Raw genomic sequence first — 25330 nt, forward strand, 5'->3', positions numbered from 1 at the left:
ATCGGTAACATTACACACACACACACACACACACACACACACACACACACACACACACACACACACACACACAAACTGTGTTTTATATATATATATATATATATATATATATATATATATATATATATATATATATATATATATATATATATATATACAGTGAAACCTTGACTTACGAGTGCACCAACTTACGAGCTTTCCGAGATACGAGCCGTCGCTCGGGCGGTTTATTGCCTTGAGATGCGAGCCGAGATCTGAGTTACGAGCTTACGCCACCAGCCACCAAGTGGGTTCCGGTCACGTGGTTATCTTGCCGTGCAAGCATCTCTGCCGTATATCGCTGCTGCTTTGTTTTCGCATTTTGGTTATTTTGGAAAATTTCTTAGTTTTAACCATGGGTCCTAAGAAATTGAGTGCCAAGGGCAGTACTGAGAAGAAGAAGAGGATGATGTGCTTGGATATAAAACACGCAATCGTCGAAAAACATGAGCGAGGTGTGCGTGTTGTCGACTTGGTGAGGCGGATGTGAAGGCAGCTGAAGATTTTATTATAACTTTTGCCGAACTGATAGAAGCCGAACGATACATCCCCCAGCAAATCTTCAACTGTGACGAGACAGGGCTCTTCTGGAAAAAGATGCCGAGGAGGACGTATATAACGGCAGAGGAGAAGAGCATGCCAGGCCACAACTTGTTCAGAGTGCCGGCGATAACTCGCCTTCTCTTTGTGGAAAACACGGTGAGATCCTTAACATCCAACAACTAATGGGACGCAAACGGGGCGCCCAGTTTAGCGGTACACACATTGATGAATCACCCTGCCTGTGATTCACCCATGACAGGTTATAGCTGGGTCGGGATTCAAACCCAGGCTGGACAGTTTAGAGTCAAGTGTGCGTACCTCCAGTCCAGGCCATCCTGCCAACTTGTATGCTGCATACAGGTGAAATATAAAGCGCGAGATATTTTTATATATACTGTATATTTAAAAAAAAATTGGTGTGGTTTTTGGCGGGCTGGAACGGATTAATAGCATTTCAATGCATTTTAATGGGGAAATTTAATTTGAGAAACGAGCAAATTGAGTTACGAGCTCGGTCACAGAACGAATTAAACTCGTAAGTCAAGGTTTCACTGTATATATATATATATATATATATATATATATATATATATATATATATATATATATATATATATATACACACTCATATGTACACTCATATAAAGAGTTATTTCTCAAAGCCTATGAGAAATATATACCTCTACATAAAAATATATAGACATATATACACAAAGAATTAAGTTAAGCACCCCCCCCCCCCCCGTTTTTTTACAACCTCGCACATTACAAGTTTGTTGTCGTCAAAACAGTGTAATATACCCATGATATTGCTATATTTTCTGGAGAAGTGATATTATGGTCACATAAAAACATAACAATCATGCCGTTTTCAATATTTTATTCTGAATAATTTAAGGTGAAATTTTTTGGGAATTTTAGGCATATTTTCACCTCAATTTAAGTATGGAGCTATAGGTCCATCACGGACAGTGTGGATGACGTTTATGTTTTCTAACGTACAGTCATTGTTCTGAGAAGACCTCTAGCGATCTTTGCGTCAATAACGTGTGTAGGACCCACGTGATCGGATCACTGACTCAACCAATCACTTTTTTTCACTTTGATCACTCAATTTCATCAATGGATAATTGCTAATGTCATACCAATCATTATTTGATCTCACATACCTTAGAATATATGCCAATGTATACATATACACAAAGAATATATATTAGGGGGTGCTTACCTTAATTCGTTGTGTAGGGGTGCTTAACTTAATTCTTTGTGTATATTTTTAAAAAAAATTCTCATAGCCTATGAGAAATCTACTACAAATGGACATATGTACATATAGAAATATATACATACGACAATATATTATATACCTATGAGTTATAGGTATATATATTGTGGTGTTCCTGGTGATCAAAATCTTCCAAGGAAACGGATTTCCGAACGGGCTTTACACTCCGAGGCATTCAATTCAATATGACGGTATTCGTTATACACGCGGGGAGGGAGTGGGGGAGAAGACATAAGAACTTACCTTTACGGATCCCACCGGCAGTCTTCACACCTGGATAAATTAACTGAAACAACATGACAGTAAAATGTACAAAAATAAACAGGTTTAATGAAAGAACTGCCGGTAACAAAGAAAATGCACGATAAACTAAATTCCTAATTGGAGTGCTCCCACATACAGACTCGAATACAAACAAAGGATAAAATAACTGAAAATAAATGTGTTATTTTATGGCACTTATCTCAAATCTGGTCATGTATCGTCAAAGATCGTCTGAGGCTTTGGCAGAAAACGCACGTTCATTGGCGTGCAGCGTGTGGGTGGGGAAACCCAGGCCGCCGTGCACAATTCGCTCTTCCAGCCGCACTTATTTCATCGTTCTCACGCAGTCCGCGGCTCTTTCTCCTCACGACCACTAGCAAGATGTCCTCCTAACGACCACTAGCAAGATGTCCTCCTTACGATCACTAGCAAGATGTCCTCCTCAGGACCACTGGAAAGATCTCTGAACATGGCCGTTCGAGATGAAGCCTCTTTGCGCAAGTGCAAAATGCGCCGTTCACCACCAGTTCCAAAACGAGAAGGGTGAGAGGATGTCGATGCTGAGAGAGCCAACATGTGACCGTTCGCTAACAAAGTCCATATATATATATATATATATATATATATATATATATATATATATATATACATACATACATACATACATACATACATACATACAGTATATACGTATATGTTGTTGCGGTTTTGCGAATAAAGGCAACCCCCTTATAGTTAGTTACACCACAACATGTAGCCTCCTATAGTTAGTTATTTCTTATTAAATGTAAAACATAGGCCCTTTGCAGTGTTTAGAAAGAAAACAAATAATGCGTTGAGTCAGGCAGGATGATTGTAGGCCTCGTTGAGGCTAAAAGTGCCTCGTCATGGGACTAGACTAGGCCCTGCAGGCCTGAAAGAGGAATAAAACCTTCCCCGAAGGAGGAACGAGACATTCCTGGGAGGAGGAGCAGTGAGCAACCAATGGGAGCTAAAGGGAAGGCATGGGGGCGTGGCCAATGAGGGGCTGTCACGTCACGTGACCCCCGGCAGCCAATTGAGACCCATGGAACATTCAGGAAGGGGTTGGGGTGTTATAAAAACCTGGCCCATAACACATTCTCTCTCTCTCGCTGAGCTCCTGCTATCCTGATCGGTTCTCTGGTTCCTGCTCCTGGTTCATCATCGCTCTTCGTCCCTGCCGCGATCATCTCCGGCTGTTGGCACCTTGGGTTGGAGCGATTCCTGGGGCTTTCGTCCACCAAGCTCATTTGCACGAGCTGCACAACCAAGCCCATTCGCACGAGCTGCACGACGAAGACCATTCGCACGAGCTGCACAACCAAGCCCATTCACACGAGCTGCACGACGAAGCCCATCCGGGCGAGCTGCACAACCAAGCCCATCCGGGCGAGCTGCACAACCAAGCCCATCCGGGCGAGCTGCACGACCAAACCCATCCGGGCGTGCTGCACGAAGCGGCAGCGCTTCCCCACGCATTACCCTCTTCCCCCCCTTCCCCGAACGAATGAGGGCCCTTGTCTGGGAGTCTAGGTAAGGCTATTAAGATTCTTTGCTTTGTCTCTGTTCTGTACATACCTGTAAACAAATACTGTGTTTGGTATTTCCAACCTGGCTGTCGTTGTCATTTCCCATCCATTGACCTAGCATCGCCCGAATTAAAACCGCTCAATCGGGTCCGATAGTGTAACGGCACGGGTCATGCGATGCACAACCGCTCGGGCGTCAGGAAGAAGTGTGACTTGTGCGGGGTTCAGTCTCCGTTCTCACGGCTGCGTGTGTCCGAAGGTATTCGGGTTGTGACCGTTAACCCTTCCATGCGCAGCTGCGGGCTCGGCAGCTGGAGTTGCCTAGCAATCCGTCAACCACAAGTGTAGTCGTGGTCGGAGGCCTCAGTGGACCCGGAGTCCGTGGGGGAACGGGGCATAAACCCCCCTTTGTACGTCGACGAACACGGGATCCGCAACACTATATACAGTCAAGTTTTGACACCCCATGTAAATTTTTGACTTTTTTCAACATATTTCAAAATACAGCTATTTGATCTTCATTTCAACAATATTGATAGATAAAGGTGATATAATATAACAAATATCATGAAACATTTACATTTTGTAGTCCATTGTATAATTTAAATAGACATAAATGCAAATTTCGCATGTGGAAAAAGTAAGTACACCCCTCCATTTATCACTACTTCAAATAACTAAAATTAGAATCAGATGCACCAGCTCAGGTGCAAATGATTAGAACATCGTTAGAGAGGATCGTGGAGGAACCTGTCTTATTTAAACCTCAGACATTTAGTTTGGTTTGCTCTTTGTTGTTGAAGTGTGCGGCGTCACCATGCCTAGATCAAAAGAGCTCTCTGAGGCCTTCAGAAAGAAGGTTATAGATGCCTACGAGTCTAGGAAGGGATTTAAAAAGATCTCCAAACAATTTGAAATCAATCATTCGACTGTCCAGAAGATCATCTACAAGTGGAGAAGATTCCAAACAACTGCCAACTTGTTCAGGCCAGACCACCCCAGCAAGTTCAGCCCGAGAGCAGACCGCAAGATGCTGAAAGAAGTCTCTAAGAACCCCAGAATATCATCACGAGACCTACAGGTAGCTCTTGCCACTGTTGATGTCAAAGTGCATGAGTCTACCATTAGAAAGAGGCTGCACAATTTTGATCGACATGGGAGGTGTGCCAGGAGGAAACCTTTGCTGTCCAGAAAGAACATCAGGGCAAGACTAAAGTTTGCCAATGAACACCTAGGCAAAGACCAGTACTTCTGGAACAATGTGCTCTGGACAGATGAGTCAAAGGTAGAGCTATTTGGCCACAGTACCAGAAGACATGTTTGGCGAAAACCAAAGACAGCATTTGACCACAAGAACCTGATACCAACTGTAAAGCATGGTGGTGGAAATATTATGGTTTGGGGCAGCTTTGCTGCATCAGGGCCTCGGCAGCTCACCATCATAGAATCCACTATGAATTCTTCATTGTACCAGAGGGTGCTTGAGGATAATGTGAGGCCATCTGTCAGGAAGTTGAAGCTCAACCGAAGGTGGACCTTGCAACATGACCATGACCCTAAACATACCAGTAAGTCCACCAAGGAATGGCTGAAAAGAAAGAAATGGAGGGTTCTGGAATGGTCAAGTCAAAGCCCAGATCTAAATCCCATCGAGATGTTGTGGGGGGATTTGAAACGAGCTGTGCATGCAAGAAACCCCTCAAACATCGCACAGCTGAACGAATTCTGCATGGAGGAGTGGGCAAAAAATTCTCCCAGTCGATGTCAGAGACTGGTAGACAGTTATAAGAAATGCCTACTTGAGGTTGTTTCTGCCAGAGGGGGCAATACCACCTATTAGAGCCAAGGGTGTACTTACTTTTTCCACATGCGAAATTTGCATTTATGTTTATTTAAATTTTACAATGGACTACAAAATGTAAATGTTTCATGATATTTGTTGTACTAGGGCATGCCCGTACGTGGGTGCCCGTTCCTTGCCAAAAAAAAAAAATAACGCTACCCGTACGCTCTACCCCGCCCGTACGCCCGTACGCCCGTAAACAAAAAAAACAACGCTCTTCGCTTCCGCCCTTCGCTCTGACTGAATTGGGAGAAATAATGCGCATAAGAAATCGAGAAATTATTATTTTCTCCGGAAGAAATCGAATTACGAACCGTAATGGCGCACGCGCTCGGCTCGGCTCGCTCTCACATCGGCCACGCCTACGCAATAACGCGTTCTGTGATTGGCTGCCGGAAGTGCAGTCTTCACTGTCCGGAAGGTCGCAAATCACAGTTACGATGAATCGCAAATTAGTTTTAATTAGTTTTAAAACATAGTTTAACGGCAACATAGTTTTCCAACGTGAAATAAATGAATACGCTCTCAAATGTGCCGTCCGAGGCAGAGTCTGTTCGCCACGTTCGGCACACGTGATAGCTCGCTGCTCTCTGATTGGTTGAATCGTTTTTTGGACATAGCTCGGTAACTACTTCTCCGATTAATATGAAACCTTGAAAAGGCACATCCTCTGGTCCCCAGCAATATACCTGGCAAGTTTCAAGTATATCGGACCCGTGGTTGTCGAGAAACAGCGGTCACAGACATACATACATACAAACATACAAACATACAAACATACAAACATACAAACATACACACAGAGATTACTGGAATTATAGATAGATTATATCACCTTCATCTGTCAATATTGTTGAAATGAAGATCAAATAGCTGTATGTTGAAATATGTTCAAAAAGTCAAAACTTTACATGGGGTGTACTTACTTTTTCACGTGACTGTGTATATATATATATATATATATATATATATATATATATATATATATATATATATATATATATATATATATATATATATATATATATATATATATATTGTTACGGTTTTTAGAACCTTCACTAGTAAATTTTAGTAAATGTTTCCCTTATAAATGATCCCCTGTAAATATCCCCATCAATTGGCTTTATTAAAGATCGCACCCTAGTTAGTCCATGTACAACACGTAGAGAATCATAGGACCTCTCTGTAGTTATTTCATTATTCTGTGTTTCAGTTAAGGATCTGTTCCCAACAGTTGAATCTGCGTTGCATTAATCAAATAAGATAGGCCCCATTCCGTCCATGTTTGCTCTCTCTCTCTCTCTCTCTCTCTCTCTCTCCAAATTGTGGCACTTTGCTTGCCAGCAGCATTTGCTGCCGTTTGCATTGGGCTGTTTGCTGGCACCACGCCGCCATAAGCCATGCGGTTAGGCCCGAGAAAGGAGGCGGAGCGCCAAGAAGAAGGTGTGGCCACATCATCCAGTCGTCAAAGGCATGGCCGGTAAGCCCTCACCAGCCAACCAGGGCTGAAGGAACATCGCTGGCAGGCGTGGCTTTTTGCCTCGCGGAGTGATTGCTGGTTGCGTTATATAAGCGCGAACGCAAAGCCTTTTCACGGACTTGGATGGGAGAGCGCTGGTTGTACGGAACTGGTTGGAGGCGCGCACGTTGTAAACTCTTGGATGAGAGAGCGCTGGTTGTGAGAGACTTGTTGAAGAAGGGCGCGCTTGTATCAGAGAACATTGGAGAGGGTGCGTTTGGCACGAGCATGCATTTATTATGTACGCCACAGGACACCAGCTTCCCCCCCGCTATATGAACTGTCCGGTCGCGTTCAACCATACGCGGAGCTGCCTGCCGGGTTTCGCCCGCAGGACCGGAGCCTGGACCCCATCGCCGGACCCTCTACCTGTTCTACAATCCAGCTACAATCCCCGTGTGAGTGTGTTTGTTTGTCCGGGGTATAATAGAAGACTGCTTAAGGCTGCCCTGTGTCCTGCTTCTTCTTCTTCTGTATATTACTTTCGTTTCCTCCTCTTTGGGTTTTCGTGTACAATGTACATAATTAATAAATATCTGTTATTCCTTACTTTGGCTTCTTCTTTCCCCCGATCGCTTTAGTCCCTTCTTCCCATTGAATAACTGTGGCGCGATTTTGGCCAAACGCTTTATCGTCGGGTTTAGTCTCTTGCTAACGGCCCGAGTTGCAGCTCGCTTCGCTCGGCGCAATCCAATCACGCTGCGGCCCGGGTGGGAGTATTTCCTCGCTTACGGCCGGTGGTAGTAATTCGGTATTAAGACAAATTGGGCTTACAACCATACTTACCATCGACCGGAGGTGACGTCATACCTCCAGGACCGGTCGGACTGCCAGAATACCCAGATGACCCAAAAGTCCCCGAGGACTGAAAAGACCTGAAAGTCCCCAAGGACCTGAAAAGTCCTTGATGACCCAAAAGTCCCCAAGGACCGAAAAGACCCAGATGATCCAAAGTTCCTGAGGACCCAAAAGGCCCAAAAGACCCAGAAAACCCAAAAGTTTCCGACGATCCAAAAGACCCCAAAAGTCCCCGCAGACCCAAATGACAAAAAATGACCCAGAGGATCCAAAAGACCCAGGGGACCCAAAGACTCTGAATACCCAAAATTCCCTGAGGATCCAAGAGACCAGGATGATCCAAAAGTCCCTATGGACCCAAAAGAACCAGAGGATCCAAAAGACCCAGGGGACCCAAAATACTCTGAAGACCCAAAAGTCCCCAAGCACCCAAAATACCCCACAGTCCGGCAAGCAGGTATGCTGCAAGGCAGCGAAGACCAATGCGAATTTAGTCCAATGGACCAACTGGCCCCTTAGTAATACTAACATTTCTTTTGCACAAATTTATTTGTAATATTAGTGATATTATTTATTTGTAATTTATTTGCAATGAAAAAAGGTCCAAGTGGTGTAAAGCTCTAAATGGTCCAGGGTCCAAGCTGTATAATCGGTCTGAAGGGTGTAAGTGGTCTAAATTGTGTCTAGTTCTAAGGGGTTGAAAGTACTTAAGGGGTGTAAAGCTTTAAAGTGTATAAAAGGTTGGAAGGGTGAAGGGATCTAAAGGTGTCTAAAGTATTGAAAGGATCTTAAAGGTAAAAGTGGACTTGAGGGTATTGGGGGGTCTTCAGGATTGTGGGGTCTAATGGGTCTAAAGGGTCTTATTGGTCTTATGGGTCTTCACTGTCTTTTGGGACTTTTTGGTCATTTGGGTCTTCTGTGTCTTTTAGAGTCTTCAGCATATTTGAGTCTTTGGGGTCTTTAAGGGTCTTTTGGGACTTTTGGATCTTTTGGGTCTTTGGGGGTTTTGGAACTTTTGTGTCTTTGGGGTTTTTGGATCTTTTGGGTCTTTGGGGTTTTTGGGTCTTCATGTTATTTTGGGTCTTGGTGGTCGTTTTGGTCTTTAAGAGTCTTCAGGGTATTTCCGGTCTTTTGGTTCTTTGAGGTCTTCCGGTTATTTTGGGTTCTCTGGGTTTTTTGAGTACTTAAGGGTCTTCAGAGTCTTTTGAGTCTTGGTGGTCTTTTGAGGTGTTGGTGGTCTTGTGGTCTTAGGGGACTTAAAGAGTCTTCAAAGGTCTAAGGGATCTCAGCAGTCTAAAGGGTCGAGCGGTATATTCCAACAATATGTAATTAATAGATGTACATAATTAATAGACTGTATGCAACAGGCGTTCAAGCAGTACGTAAATAATACATAAATAATTACAGCTTCACAGCTTTACTGGGGTCTTTAGAGTCTTTCGTGTCTTTGGGGTGTTACAGTAATTTTGGGTCCTCTGGGTCTTTTGTGTCTTTAAGGATCTTCGGGGTCTTTTGTGTCTTCATGGTATTTTGGGGTCTTGGTGGTCTTAAGGGTCTTGGTGGACTTAAAGGGTCTTCAAAGGTCTAAGGGATGTCAGCAGTCTAAAGGGTCGAAAGGTATATTCCAGCAACACGAAATTAAAGACGTAAGTAATTAATAGACAGGATGCCACCGGGTTCACGGCTTCCTGGATTGTGTTTTTCAGTTTTATATATATGTAGATACACACACACACATATATACATGTACATATATTACGACTCTAACAGCCTCAATTAATCCTGCATTTATGTGAGATCAGCTGAGAAGGAAGTTTTGAGCTTAGTCTTTCACGAACCAGCAGTCCAGGTCTGACATTTGACTGCAGCTGATTTGACCAGGATGCTGGTGATAACTCACCAACACCTCTAGAAAGACATGGTAGTGTCTTTAACATAAATGAATAAATGATATCAAATGGGTGCCCATTCTATGTTCTACCAGTGTCAGCAAAACAATCCCAACCCAATTCCAACATAATAATTTATGCTCCAGAAGGAGCTTTGTTTTTTTTTCAAAGTTTCAAAGCTCAACTTGCATTTCACTTTCTTGCCTTTTAAAGAAAAGCTACTGCAATCATTTATTTAAACTTTAAATCCATCCACTATGCTGATAAATGCTGTACGTATTGTACGGCTGTTGTATTTTAAGGTCAAATCATATGTGTATAAAACAAATTGTGATCAAATAAACTTGATAATAAATTCACCAACAGCTTAATTACCGGTACAAAAAAAAACAATAAAAGGAGCAATCAGAGATTGCAAACCCTTGCCAGGATGTATTTTCAGTGGTTTTTAAGGCTTTTGTGTTAAAACAAATATGGCGGCCGAACCACGTGACCGATGACGTCATTATTTTTTCTAAACTAATTTATTCCAAGATTATGCTCAAGAAATTTCATCTTGATCGGATGAAGTTTTGTACTTGTCGAATTATGACGTCATAATGGAGGCACCTATGACATCATCATTAACATATTTTATTCCCCATGTAGGGTTTCTTTACAATGAGCCATGTCTCAATTTTTTCTATTCAGCACTTTCGGAGATATAGAGGTGCAAAGTTTTTGTTTTTTTCAAAGATGGCGGCCGAACCACGTGACCCATGACGTCATAATTATCAGTAAAAAAAATTATACAGGTGGAGTTGCACCAATGGTGAAAATTTCCTGTCAATCGAACCAACGGTTGCAGAGAAAATCATATTTATTCTGTGCGGACAAACAGACAAACAGACTAACAGACAAACAAACGGACTCAAATGCAATACCCTCTCCTCTTGCGAGGGTAATAAAACTGCTGCAGAGAATTCTTCTCGAATAGTGAGGGTACTTTGGAGATTTTTTGGCAAACTTGGGTTTATTGGAATAAATTGAATTGCCTCGAGTTGCTAACAAAGTCGTTGAAATAACCACATTCAATCCTGTTCTATAGATCCACGGGCGAACCTTTGGAATGGGGTGAATATGGGAACTGCAAACTATGAAGACATTGCCGAGGAAGATGCAGGTAAACTTGTTTTGCTTCCATTTGAAGGACAATGGTAATCCAGCAGCTCCATGTGTTGGCACTCACTGTAAAAGAGAAATATTCAACTTCATATTCACAACAAAATATTTCCATCACTCATTAATGTAACAGGTGCTGGCAGGAAGGCCGACAGGTACACATACTCACCTATAAGCAATCTAGCTTTAGTTTGAATCCCGACCCAGCTATAAACGGTCATCCTGGTGTCTCTTATCCAGAGCAGGACATCAAAGTGTGCGTCATCACTCAGACTGACAATAAGCTGGGCTCCCCGGCTTCCAGCATTAGTTGGTGGGGGTTAAAAATCCCACGGTCTCCTTTATTTCGAGTAGGCGAGCATTCACCGGCACTCTGAACAAATTCAACATTCCTGCTCTACCCTGAGTCAAACGTCAGGCCTGGCCAGCCAGTTCGTGAAAAACACGGGCCAAGTTTCCCCCAGCAAACCCCACAATAACATGGGGATAATTGTGGCTGACGAAGAATAAGAAGAAGAAAGGAAATTCATTGACCAATGGTGTGCTTGATCGTAAAGCGCAGGCGAGTTATTGCCGGCACCCTGGCCAAATTATGAATTCCTGCTCCAACCCACACGTTGCACTGCCGTGCGCCCATGCAATGACGCAACCAGGATAAATGTGTATATCTACATCTATTTATATATACATATTTGTATGTATACAAAATATATATAATATATATCCCAAAATATATATATATATATATAAATAATTTAATATACATTTAAAAAAAGATATAAAATGTAGTACATACTGTATATATAAATATGCAGTGTCCACGTGTTTTATACCTCTTTCCCCCCCAACCCCATGTTTCCTCCCCCCAAGCCCTCTCCATCCCACAGATCTCCCGATGTCCCTGCTCTCTCCTGTTGTACTTGTGTGCTTCCATCTCTCTCTCCCCATCTTGTCTCCCACTCCCTTTATTGTATGTTTTGTGTGTCCGCTTTTTTTATTTTCTTTTTTTTTGTATATAACGTTAGCTCTTACACGAGCCTCGATGTTGTATACAAAAAAAGGAAAAGAAAAAAAAAGGAAAAATATGGCTATAGTACGTTCCCCCAAAATAATTTTCAGGTGTGCAGTGTGTCCCAGAAAAAAATGACTACTTTCTGTAAATTTAACATTTTTTGTATTTTATCGAACAAAAAGTATAGTGTTGTGCAAAAATGCCAAATATGATTGCAGTATGTCCTCAAAATAATTGTCATGAGAACAGTGTGTCCCAGAAAACACATCACTTTGTGGAAATATCATCACTATATATTGATCACCGAAGGTGGGCCGCGATGGGCACCCGAGTGCAGAGGGCAGGAGTGCAGGTGCTAGTATGTACAATGGGCTTGTACCTAAATCACATGTAGGATAATAACATTTGGAGACAACAGTGTACTTTTACATGAACTGCAAGAGGGAGAAGTAGATGAGGAACAAATCAACACAATATGGAGGCTTTTAAACTGGGATCCCTGCATCATAAGCTAAGTGCTCAGAATTGAATAACAAACAGTTGTTACTCCCGCCAGGGAGTAATGCATTCACTCGTGTCCGTGTGTGTGTGTGTGTGTTCGTGTGTTTGTGAACAAGATATCTGGAAAAGTTCTGAACGGATTTCGATGAAAGTTGATGGGATGATTGCCCTTGGGATAAGGAAGAATTGATTAGTTTTTGGTGAAGCTCAGGATATTATTCCCGATCCAGGAATTTTTTGAAGGATTTTCTTACCATTGGAAGATAGGGCTCATTTCTTTTTTACATTATCTTCTATATATTCTATATTTAACATTGTGATATGAAAATAGTTTTCATATTTGTTGTAAATGTAGTTTAAACTCATGGTTATGTGTTAGAGCGGTGTATTTTTTTAGCATCGTCGTCTTCAATGTTCATTTTTCTTTTTCTTTCTAATAAAGACATATTCTTTCATTTTAAAACCACCAAAGTGTATATTCGGTTTCCCCGTTTAATAAAATGTATCGTTTGATACATATAATGCTTTAAAGCTGTTTTTTTATTTATTTATTTTTACCTCAGAAGAGATATCAACATTGAGCTCAGCGAATGTCATTCGCGGTGTCAGTATTTGATGAACTTATAAAGACTTAGTTCCAGATTTGTCAATGGCTGAGGTATATTAACAAACGAATAAAACAGATTTGGCAAAATTCTAACTTTTTTAAAAAAGATCGCATATTCATCCTGGGTTGTGAGAGACTGAAGAAGAAGAAACCTCGCATGGACTTCCCAGACCAAATAAATAATTCTGGTTCTGCCTCTGCGATTTTCAGGTTTATTACTCCCGCCAGGGAGTAACGCATTCGATCGTGTCCGTCCGTGTGTGTGTGTGTGTGTGTGTATGTGTGTTCGTATGTTCGTGTGTTTGTGAACAAGATATCTGGAAAAGTTCTGAACGGATTTGGATAAAAGTTGGTTGGATGATTGCCCTTGGGATAAGGAAGAATTGATTAGTTTTTGATGAAGCTCAGGATATTATTCCGGATCCAGGAATATTTTTTGGAAATTTTTTTGGGAAAGATTTTTTCTGTTTTACTGCATGAAAGCTTTTATTCTTATTCTTAAATGATGTTTTTCTCCTCTAATTGCGAGATATATCAAAATTAATTCTCTGACAGTTAGGGCTTACTTTCTTTTTCATTTATTGTTTTGGGGAGAGGGGATGTTAAACAAAAGGTATTATTCCAACTTGAACCACGGCGGGAGTATGCGCTCTACTGAGTGGCGTTCTAGTTCATCTTGTGTGTAAGCAAATTATGAAGAAAACATTGAATTTTTCCCATCATCGAGAAAATTGAAAACTTCCTGCAGCTGTCGATCTATTTTCTCTTTTAAAAACACTATTCTTTACAGTGAGCAGTCGATATCGTGTGAAACAATCATTTCCTCACGTAGGCTGGAGCATGAGATAACTTTTTGTACATAGGGATCAAAAAGTGATTTAAATAGCTTTCGGTTTTTGCAAACCACAATTTTCCTAGCTGAGCTTCAATGAGTCTTTTCGGCATGCTTAATTTTTCTTTACAATATAAATCCCTATTTTCAGTATAACGTTATCCTTATACATTGATTAGCTTTTTTTTCTTTCTTGGCGTGGACAGGATATGTCAGAGGTAGCATGCTCACCTTTGTGCTATCACTTTTGGGTTAGACACGGATGATAAACCATTGCCACGATGCTTCACAGAAAGAGTGTTGCATTGAGTGCGAAATCCATTGGATGGGATATTAAGCTGGGGTCCTGTCTTCCAGTATTTGTTGGTGGATTTTACCGATCCCACAGTTTTTTTTAACCGATTTTACCGATATCGCAAGAGTCAGTACCGGTACCACGGACAAATTCCGCAGTATTCCTGTAATCACCCATAATCTACTGCATCAGTGGCATTGCTGCACCTCCAGAAATCATGCAGAATCATTCAGCTGCTGCAAGTGAATCAATGGCTTAATACAACAACAACAACAACAACAGGCATTTTAAGGCCATTTTCCCTGCAAGAGCGGGGGATAGCCTTGTGGTCCCAATGACAATCTTCTCCATTTTGCCATAATTTCAGAAATCTTTCCTTGTTAACCCCCTTGGCTGCAATTCGTCTTCCACCACCTTTAGCCAAGTCTTTCTCGGTCTTCCCCGTCCTCTACTTCCTTCTACATTCATTTCCATCACTCTTCTCAACCAGTCACTTTCATCCTTCCTCAACACATGACCAAACCATCTCGACCTGTTTCTCTTCACAGCATCCATCACAAGCTCTATTCCCATCATCTTTCGCAATTCATCATTTGTCTTCCTCTCTCAACGATACCCCGCACATCCACCGAACCATTCGCATTTCCATCCTTTCCAGCCTTCGTTGCTGCTCTACGTTCATTACCCATGTCTTGCTCCCATAAATCACAACACTTCTCACACATGCAGCATACACCTTTCCCTTCAGCTTCAACGACACTCCCCTCCTTGTCAGCACGCCACTCAGTTCCCAAAACTTCTTCCATGCACATCTCACTCTCGCAACCGTTGCCGAGTCTGATCCACCTTCTCCATTCAGCATGTCTCCCAGGTAACAAAATGTTTTCACACCTTCCAGCTTCACGCCGTCTCCAAGATCCAACTCAACATTTCCTCCATCTGCAGCTCCCTCTGTGCACACCTTACACTTGAATGTAGCTGCCACACTGGTTAATGACCCTCTCAAACCACTACATTTTTGATGAACCCACTCAGCGCACATTGTACATTGAATGGAATTCACTCCGACACCCTTCCTGCACACAGCACACGGCCACTTCCCAGTTCTTTCCACCTCACCACATGCTTTACCACTTGCCATCACCTTCGTTTTTCTGATATTCACCTTCAGACCTTTTGTCTCCATACATTCCTTAATAATTGGCTTAATAATTGTGCTTATTTGGCAAACTTATGTTCTCTTCTTTTCTGCCTGTTCCTCATTCCGAAAGATCTTGGAGATCGTCAGTTTGTGTTTTCCAGAACGGAGCACGAAATGGGACTTTTTTCCCCTTCAGTTATGGGGCAGAATTTGTTTCAAAGACTTGCTGAATGGTTGTCCCTCCTTAACCCCATTCCCCATAGTTAGCTGACAGTGCCTTAACATGGCTAATGTGATCAGACTTTACGTGCTGGACATGCGGAAGCCAAATGAATAAGTGTTGAGCCAGTTGCACAAAATATGGAAATCCAGGTTCATTGTTCTAATCTTACTATAATTCACCAAATGTCTGTCCGTCTGTCCATCTGTCTGTCTGTCTGTCCGTCCGTCTGTTCCCAGATACCGCAAAAATGGCTGAACCGATCGCAACGAAATTTTGGGGTGGGTAATCCTGGGACCCCCTGGAGTAAAATAGGCTTTATTATTTTTCCAATTTTTTCGCAATTTTTCCAATTTCCAATTTCTCCAATTTACCAATTTTTCAGTTTTTCCAAACATGATGGAATAATATCTACCGATATGAACAGTGATGTGGCTTTTATTGAAATTTTACAAATACTGTTTAGATTTTGATGACTTGCGTGTGATATGATTTAACGGATGTTTATATAAATCGTTTAAAATAAAAAATAAAAGCCCTCAATTTCTGATATTTTGTCTTTTCATTTAGGCCTCCCAATTGAAGCCCCGCCCATAGGGCAGGTACCGTTGCTCGTATATATAATATAAGCTGCGGCAGTGAACAAGTACACGAAAAGTTAGTCTTACATGCTCTCTAAGTTGGGTGTAATTGAATGTACAGCAGGGAGACATTCAAATTCTGAATGCACAAAACACGCGAGTAATCAAATGAAAATCCAGATCCGGCTCATTAGTGCAGGCCCATATGTCATAACAATATTGTTTGTGTTTTTTGTTTGTTAAAATTGATTTGGCAATGGATTCTGCTTCAGAATATTATAGAGATGTAAAAAAAATAGGGTTCCATTTTTTCTTTTACGTCTAATAGGTAGTAATTCGAAGAAATCCAAGATGGCCGCCATAAAATTTGGAAAATACACTTTTGTGCATATCTTTGTATCTAGATATCATATAAACATGAATAATATGTCCTTTTATATGTTTTCAGACCCAAGGAAGCCATTTCTGCCATTGTTTTTACAGAAAAATGCAAGGAAAATAAAATAGTGGACATATACCAGCCAAAGTGGGGTCGGCCGGCATGAAATCGGTTAATTAAGTTTCCACCATCTAGTTAAGGTCTGGTTTTGACTGTGTTGACGAAATGTGAATCTGAATAGTAGTATCTATCTTTGCAGGACCGACGACAGTTCAAGAGTGTCTAGAAAATTACACCTACCTTCAAGATGAGTGACTCACCACCCAGGAAGATTGAGAAGTCAGTAGATTTCGGACTTTGTTTTGTATGCCAAATGGCCATAGGGCAAACAGACTATACAACCTTTGTAACGAAACCAAAACTCTCCTCTGTCGAGAAACTGATGGCAGGTGCTGAGGAACAGTACACGTATGGTGAAACAAAGTTTGCATCATTGAATAGACGTTTGCAATATTCCTCTGCTGAAGAATTGCTCGCAAAAGGTCTCCGCTACCATAAAGCTTGTTACAAAGATGTTACCAATAAGATGCACATTGATCGAGCAAAGGCTAGGTTTGAGAAAGGAACAACATCAGGCAGTGCCGCAGAAATCCGACTGAAAAAGAGAGGACGACCAAGTTCTAGTGATCTAGGGGAAAGCACGTCAACATCCAGAAGGTGTTCCCGAGAACAGACATTTGACGCGCTCAGATGTGTCATATGCCAGGAAGACAGAGGAAGTGAACTACACAATGTGTCAACAAAGAACATGGGACTTCAGATCAGAAACATTGGCCAAGAAACAAGTAATGACAATCTGAAAGTGAGACTGAACAGTGTCATAAGTTCGCCTGACCCATTGCAAGCAATGGCTGAGGACATGAAATATCATTTACCATGTGTAGTTAAGGCCAAACGTGCTATAGTTAAGACGGAAAAACAAACAGAAACAACCAATGTTAACTTTGGTCAGGTGTTATCAGACCTTGAACTCATTGAAATTGTTGAAACTGCGTTGAATGATACTACTGAAAATGCTGTGCTGAATATGAATGAAATTCATGTAACCTATGTCAATTTACTTAAGGAGCACGACTTTCCGGTCTCAGACAACCATAGTTATAAGCCATACCTGAAACAATTGATCCTAGACAACATTGCCGATGTTCATTTCAGCCGGCCCTCAAACAAAACAAAGCCAGAGCAGATTCTTTCCACAAAGCTCAAAGACCACATGATATCAAGCACAATTACAGCAGACAGCATCAAAGACGATTTTAAAGTACTTTTGCGAGCTGCGAAAATATTGAGGAAAGACATCGCATCTTCCCCAGCATGGAAATTTAATGGAACCTTTGCTGATTACAAGCCACCCCCGATGCTCAACATCTTCTGCAAGCATGCAGTCATGGGAACAAGGAAAGTAGGAAATAGCAACAGGGAGGACTCCATTGGTGTGAGTGCATCATTGTTGGCGCAGCACTTTGTCGGTGCTTATAAATCTGACCGACAGGTATCGTACGAACCAAGAAGCGAGGATGGATCATTCAAACAACGATTTGAAACTCCATTGAGTGTGGGCTTAGCTCTCGACATACACAAAAACACACGATCCAAGGCGCTTGTAGAAAAACTTGCACATCTGGACCTCGCCATCTCCTACAAAAAGGTCATGGAGATTGAGACCAGCATTGCCAACTCCGTACTGAAGCAAATGGAGTCCACCGGAGGCATCTGTCTACCACCATGGTTGGTTCAGGACACGTTCGTCTGGTTTGCCATGGACAACATCGATTTTCTAGAGTCAACTCCTTGCGGGATGAATACCCTTCATGGTACAGCAATTGCGATCTACCAGCCTGTATCACCGGAGAAATCACCCATGATACCACCAATTGAACTTGACCGGTCATCAAAAGCTCAAACGATACATGATGCAGTTGGCTGTAAAACGTTGACCTGCAAGAAGCCAGCACCCGAGAAGAGAAAGAGCGACTGCAAGCTGCTCACATCAAAACCCGAGACAGACAAGAACAAGAAAACCGATATGACCTGGATGATTGGATGCCTGAACTTCGAGGAAGAAGGAGAAGTTGACGTCAAACTCACAGCTCCGGGGACGTGGGGAGCCTTCAATTCCTTGCTATCTTCGTCCAGTGAGAAGACCAATGTTGCTCTCGTTCCTCCGTTGATAAGGTCGCCTCCTACAGACTATGATACACTGTACACGGGTCTGATGAGAGCTCACAACATCACAACTCGTGTTATGGGGAGTGAGGCAATCACAGTCATGACTCTCGATTTGCAGCTATACGACCTGGCGATGAAGCTGTGGGTGGAACGCGAGGACATCAGGAAGCAATTCCTCTTCCGACCTGGTGAGCTACATGTTGTGTTTTGGGCCTTAGCTGCATTAGGAAAATACGTGGAAGGGAGTGGAATTGATCAGGCATGGGTCGAGGCTGGACTTTTCTCGCCAACCACAGTGAGCCAAATACTAAATGGGAGGCACTTGTATCGAGCTCTGGAGGCACACATGGTAACACTGATCGCTTTGTACAACCTGTACTTCCAGAGATTCCTGGCAATGGAACCTGAAGAAAGGGCCTATCTGAACGAGTCATCTGTTCGTCTGGGAGAGGCATATCAGAGAGACATCAGCGGGAGCATGGAGCCAGAGAAGAATCTATGCGACATTCTCAAAAAAACATTGGCCATGATGGAGTCCAGAGATATGACCAAAAAACTGGAACAATTTGAGGTCAGCACAAACAAGATACAGCGCTTCATCCTGAACTACATGAAACAGTTTGAGACTATCCTTCTGTTCATTAGAAGTACAAGACAACGTGATCTGCTGCTGCATATGGAGAGCATCGAGTCTCTCACGAAGTACTTCTTCGCTCACGATCATCTAAACTATGCTCGGTTGCTCCCTCTCTACATTTCAACAATGCAGGAGACTGAAAAGCAGCACCCAGAACTGTGGAGGGAATTCATGAAAGGGAACTTCTGTGTGACAAAAGGATTGGCAGGCTTCACATCAATAGCCCCAGACCATGGCATTGAGCAAGAAAACCGTACACTGAAGGTGATTGGAGGAATCGTAGGGATAACTCAAAATGAGAAGGCGCTTGACAAGTTCTTCCTCATTGCACCTGAGCTGTCAAAGTCACTGCACGAGTTTGCAGAGGGATATGGTCTTGGTGAAAACCAGAGCAGAAAACAACACCACGAAATCACGGGGGGAAAGCTTTCCCGGGTGATGAGCCATGCCTCCAAGCTTTCTAGGGTGTTCCGTGAACATGGCGATCCATTTATGGAAGAGGAAGTAGACGAGGTCTACAACCTGCTCACCAAAGAAGTCATGAATGAAAAAGTGTCCAGCGACATCTTAGAGCGCGACGAGATCGGACAACAGATGTTCCAGCAATTTGCCACAGATCGTTTAGCTGAGGGAAAACTTTCTGTGTGGGACAAAATGACGAAAAGAAAACTTCGAACATTCAAGAGTTCGAATGCCACAACAGAAGTGAGATCGGGCGACAAGCTGATCAAAGTCAAAGAAGAGCGAGGATTGTTGCAGAGGTTCATCGTTATCTCACGGAGCCGACCAGAGCTCGACCTGAAAGAATGTATTGGCACCTATGAATTTGGCATCGTTCCACGTTCTTTATTTGCATCTGATGGATCCCTCTTGTTGGCATACGACAAGGCAAAAATCCTTCGTCAACTTGAGCATCTGGCTGAGCCTGAAGAGCAGGATGTACATGATCCACCAGGAGAACCTATTTCGACAGAAATCAATGAGCATCAAGACGCGGGAATTGCCGCTTTGAATGATGCAGCAGCACACGCTGGGGAAGAAACTAATGACCCATCAACTGACTATGAAATCTCAAGCCAAAATTTGCAGGAACCCTCTCAGATCAGCCAAAACCCAGACACAACCACAAGATCAGGAGTGATCAATGAAAACGAGACTACTTCTCGCCATAGAGTGATAATCATTGATGGCATGGCTCTTGTTAACGGGATCTCCAAAACAGAACAAATGATTACATGCAGTGACTTTGCTCAATCGTTCATTGAACGCCTCGAAAATATTGCCGTGCATTATGATGACGTGAGGTTGGTATTCGACCGATACATCGATAACTCACTGAAAGACAAAATGCGCCTAAAGAGGACAAAGGGGAAATCAACATACTATCACGTCAGGGATAGTACATTGATCCAGAAGATTTCACTCAAAGATTTCCTTTCCAATGTGAAGACCAAGGCAGAGCTTACAGAGTACTTGGCTGTGAAGTGTCTATCTTACAGCAAGGCTCATCCAAACAAGTTGAAGAAGTTCATGGTGACATCAGGAACTAAGACCACGGGCAACACTGAAGTTCCAGACAGTCTACTCACGCACAGCCAAGAAGAGGCCGATACACTCTTAATTCTGCATGCTCTCACAGTCGACAAAGATGCAGAAGTTATCATTGATTCGCCAGATACCGATATCTTCCTCCTACTGATTCAGAGATTTCACGATCTACCACCTGCTACGAGGTTTCTCACTGGGAAGGGAAAGTTGAGGAGGAGCATTGCAGTCCAACCTATTCATGGCATGCTAGGAGAGAAACGTGCGTCTGCAATACTTGGATTCCACGCATTCACGGGAAGTGACATGTCTGGAAGGTTCGCTGGCAGGAGCAAGGACTGGTGCTTTAAGGTCTTCATGACATGTGACAACAAGATATGGGAGGCTCTGGAGTCTTTGGGACAAACTGATCCGTCACCAGAAGTGTGTTCCCAGCTGGAACGCTTCGTCTGTCTGCTGTACAAGTCTAAAGTTCACACGAAAGTAAACGAGCTTCGCTGGTTCTTATTCTCCAACCGTGCTGCTGAGGGAGAGAGTCTTCCACCTACCACTGGTTCGCTAAAGCTACACGTTCAGCGAGCACATTATATCGCAATGATATGGAGAAAGGCAGCAGAAAGCCATCCGTCCCTTCCATCACCTGTCGAGTATGGTTGGCAGTTACTTTCGGATGATGGGGTTTATGCCCCAAGTCGATGCCTGAATCCTCCAGCCCCAGAAGCAATAATGAATCTCGTGAACTGTGGGTGCAAGAAAGGGTGTATGGGAAGATGTAGCTGTCGCAATAACAATATTCCTTGTACTGAAGTTTGTGGGTGTGTGGGTTACAGTTGTAACAACAAAGCAAACATCAATGAACCGCGTGTGATAGATATGGATGAGGATGAATGAGGCATTCGTTTATGTGATCGTTTATGTTCATTCATCGTTTATGTTTAGGTGTGTGTGTATGTGTGTGCGTGTGTGTGTGTGTGTGTGTGTGTGTGTGCGTGTGCGTGTGTGTGTATTCAAAATAAATGTTATCAGTGAAGATTGTTTATTGAATCGATTCTAATTGGGAAATTATACGATCCGATTTCACGACGGCCGTCTCCATTTTGGCTGGTATATTGCCCACTATTTTAATTTCCTTGCATTTTTCTGTAAAAACAATGGCAGATATGGCTTCCTTGGGTCTGAAAACATATAAAAGGACATATTATTCATGTTTATATGATATCTAGATACAAAGATATGCACAAAAGTGTATTTTCCAAATTTTATGGCGGCCATCTTGGATTTCTTCGAATTACTACCTATTAGACGTAAAATAAAAAATGGAACCCTATTTTTTTTACATCTCTATAATATTCTGAAGCAGAATCCATTGCTAAATCAATTTTAACAAACAAAAAACACGAAATTACTAATCGCCCTAGACTACATAGATAGGAGAAGTGTATGAAGTTCCAAGGCAATCTCCCAATATATGGTGATATGTTCCTTTGCATGGATGAACATCTTCAATTCAGGAATTTCTGATCTGAACGCTTACCTGCAGTGTGTTTATAAATCCTCGGTGTTGCCCTAACACCAACACAGATACACATGTACACAAGACATAAAGAGGAAAAAGTAAATGTATCCAGCTTGTGAAGTTGCTTTTCACAGTAAAACGAGCTATTGAATGTCTCATTTGTCTATGAGTGTAAAAGAGAGAGTGAAGATTTGGATTTCCTGTCTCATGGTTTGTGAAGTGTCCACATGAGTACATTTGACGGTCGATCAATTTTGTTGGCATTCAAATCTCCCAACAACTCAGTGGAGTTCTAGCGATGAGGTGACTGCCATGTCTATGGACTGTGTAAGAGGAAAGAAAGAGACAATCGCCAAGGAGGTACAAACACATGCAGGTACCAGGGGTGTGCACTGAGCATAATGTAGTACACCGTAGATGCAGAAACCTCAAACCAGGGATAAAGGCCCAGCGCACAACACACAGCCTGAGCAAAATTCAGTGATCAGACTTGCTCTTTAACAGTGGCAACCCACCACAAATGCATCGTCTGTCGCAACCAGAGCAATGGTCCACCAGCTCTCCCTCTCTCCAAGCATCTCTATCAAACTTCTTATACTTCTGCATCCTCACTCTTTCTTCCCACTGCTTAGATCCACAGTAAAGCGCATCAATCGAGGCCCAAAGTCTTCGAGGATCAACACATCATTCACACCTCGGCCATCCCGACATGTCTCTAACCAGTGCTCAGATTTATTGCAGGTTCCTAAGTGTGCAACCTCATTCAGGTGCTTTAGAATCTCGATTTACCCAAATATTTCGGGAGTCCTTGCACATTGGTTTACACATTACGTCAAAAGTTTGTGGCATGGTCCCTCCCTCAAGAGGATGAAGGGCAAGAAGACAAATGGAGGCCGAGACAGTATACGTGAACACCGAAAGAGCATGGCCAAAGAACTGTCACGTAAATGAAATAATAGTAAATCAAAGTGCAGCAAATATAGTGTGCACTCCATGATGCTTAACCCTGACTCCCAAAGCTCATAACATTCTACGATTCCTGTTGTAGTTTCCATGCTGTCTCAGCCCTTATGGCAGTAGATAGTGATGAGCAATGGCTATTCTATTTATTAACAATAATGACATGCAAGGGCTGGTAAACATATTTGCTATCATCGTCATCGTTCGTATGCAGCATGTGACTGCAGTTTAGTATCAGCAAGGGCATGGCAATGCCTCTTATGCAATACTCCCTCTAAGATAAAGCAGGAATTTTGGATTTGTTCAGGGTATCAGCGATAGCTTGTCTACTCTTCCTGAAGGATACCGTGGGATCTTTAACATCCATCAACGAATAGTCAGACTGGACACCCAGTCTAATGTCCATCTGAGGGACGGCACACACATTGATGTATCGCCCGCTTGCAAAACACGAGGGCGACATTTTGTCACGAGACCGAGATTCAGACCCAGGCTAGAAAGCTCAAAGGCAAGTTTTAATACCTCTAGGCTATCCTGCCAAGCCAGAAACAAAGATAACAGTGAATAAAAACTACAATGGAAAATAACACAGATTAAAAGGAAATCACTGTGAGAACATGCAGCACTACAGTATCAAAGACGATTGTGAGCATGCCTACCCACTGATGAGAAGATTAACCCAACGGTTGACAAAGGAGAGTTTTCTTTCGCTAGATGGAGGACAGTTCTGAAGATATCATTAGGGAAACACATTTCTAACAAGAAAAAGAGCAATCAGAGATTTCAAACCCTTGCCAGGATGTATTTTCAGTGGTTTTTAAGGCTTTTGTGTTAAAACAAATATGGCGGCCGAACCACGTGACTGATGACGTCATCATTATTTTTTTCTAAACTAATTTATTCCTAGATTATGCTCAAGAAATTTTATCCTGATCGGATGAAGTTTTGTACTTGTCGAATTATGACGTCATAATAGAAGCACCTATGACATCATCATTAGCATATTTTATTCCCCATGGAGAGTTCTTTACAATGAGCCATGTCTCATTCTTTTATATTCAGCGCTTTCGGAGATATAGAGGTGCAAAATTTTTCGGTTTTCCCAAGATGGCGGCCAAACCACGTGACCAATGCCGTCATCATTATTTCTTTTTTTTCTCCACCAGTTTATGCCGACATTGCGCTCAAGAAATTGCATCTTGATTGGATGAAGTTTTGTAGTTGTCGAATTATCGAATTACGACGTCATAATGGAGGCTTTGGGCCGAGGGAGTTAAAAATTGAGCACAGTCTATTCCAGGGCAAGACAAATATGTGTGTAAAGTTTGGCGAATCTATGCGCAACGGTGTAGACGTAGTACTGCGTACAAACAGACAGATGAAAAATCACTCGTAGAGTGACACTTGGCAAAACAGAACAAAGTGGGATGGCACTCAGTGGGGCATCCTTTTGACCTTTTGACCTCAAATGGGGCATCCTTTTGACCTCAAAAATAGTTGGTGGTTGAATTCAGTTGGCTAATATGAAAAATCCTATTCAAATTTCAAGTGTGAATCGTATGAAAATTGAGGATTTTAGAAATTTGAAATTGTTGTTGACCTTTGGCCTATGTTGACCTTTTGGCCTCTGCTGATCTCAAAAATAGTAGGTGGTTGAATTCAATTCGCCGACATGTATATCCTATTCAAATTTCAAGTCAATGGGATAAAAATTGAGGATTTTAGAAATTTGAAAAAAAGTGATTGACCTTTGGCCTATGTTGACCTTTTGGCCTATGTTTATCTCAAAAATACTTGGTGGTTGAATTCAGTTTGCCGATATGTATATCCAATTCAAATTTCAAGTCAATCGGATGAAAATTGAGGATTTTAGAAATTTGAAAAAAGTGGTTGACCTTTGGCCTATGTTGACCTTTTGACCCCAAAAAATATAGGATTTTGTCGGACCACGAACTCTACCATTTAAAAAGTTTTGTGAAGA

At 42.3% G+C, this 25330-nt stretch overlaps 1 protein-coding gene across 2 annotated transcripts in view; it reads left to right on the top strand.

Moving 5' to 3' along the window:
- LOC137425424 (uncharacterized) overlaps positions 1-25330 on the top strand; it is a 108307-nt gene that overhangs the window by 48781 nt on the left and 34196 nt on the right. For both annotated transcript variants that reach the window (XM_068113849.2, XM_078776633.1), the window contains exon 5: positions 10821-10895. In XM_068113849.2, the coding sequence (XP_067969950.2) occupies positions 10821-10895 (75 nt within the window). The remainder of the gene's footprint in view (positions 1-10820; positions 10896-25330) is intronic.

Source organism: Myxine glutinosa, chromosome 4, assembly GCF_964187855.1.
Source record: "Myxine glutinosa chromosome 4, kmMyxGlut1.1, whole genome shotgun sequence".
Classification (NCBI taxonomy): domain Eukaryota; kingdom Metazoa; phylum Chordata; class Myxini; order Myxiniformes; family Myxinidae; genus Myxine; species Myxine glutinosa.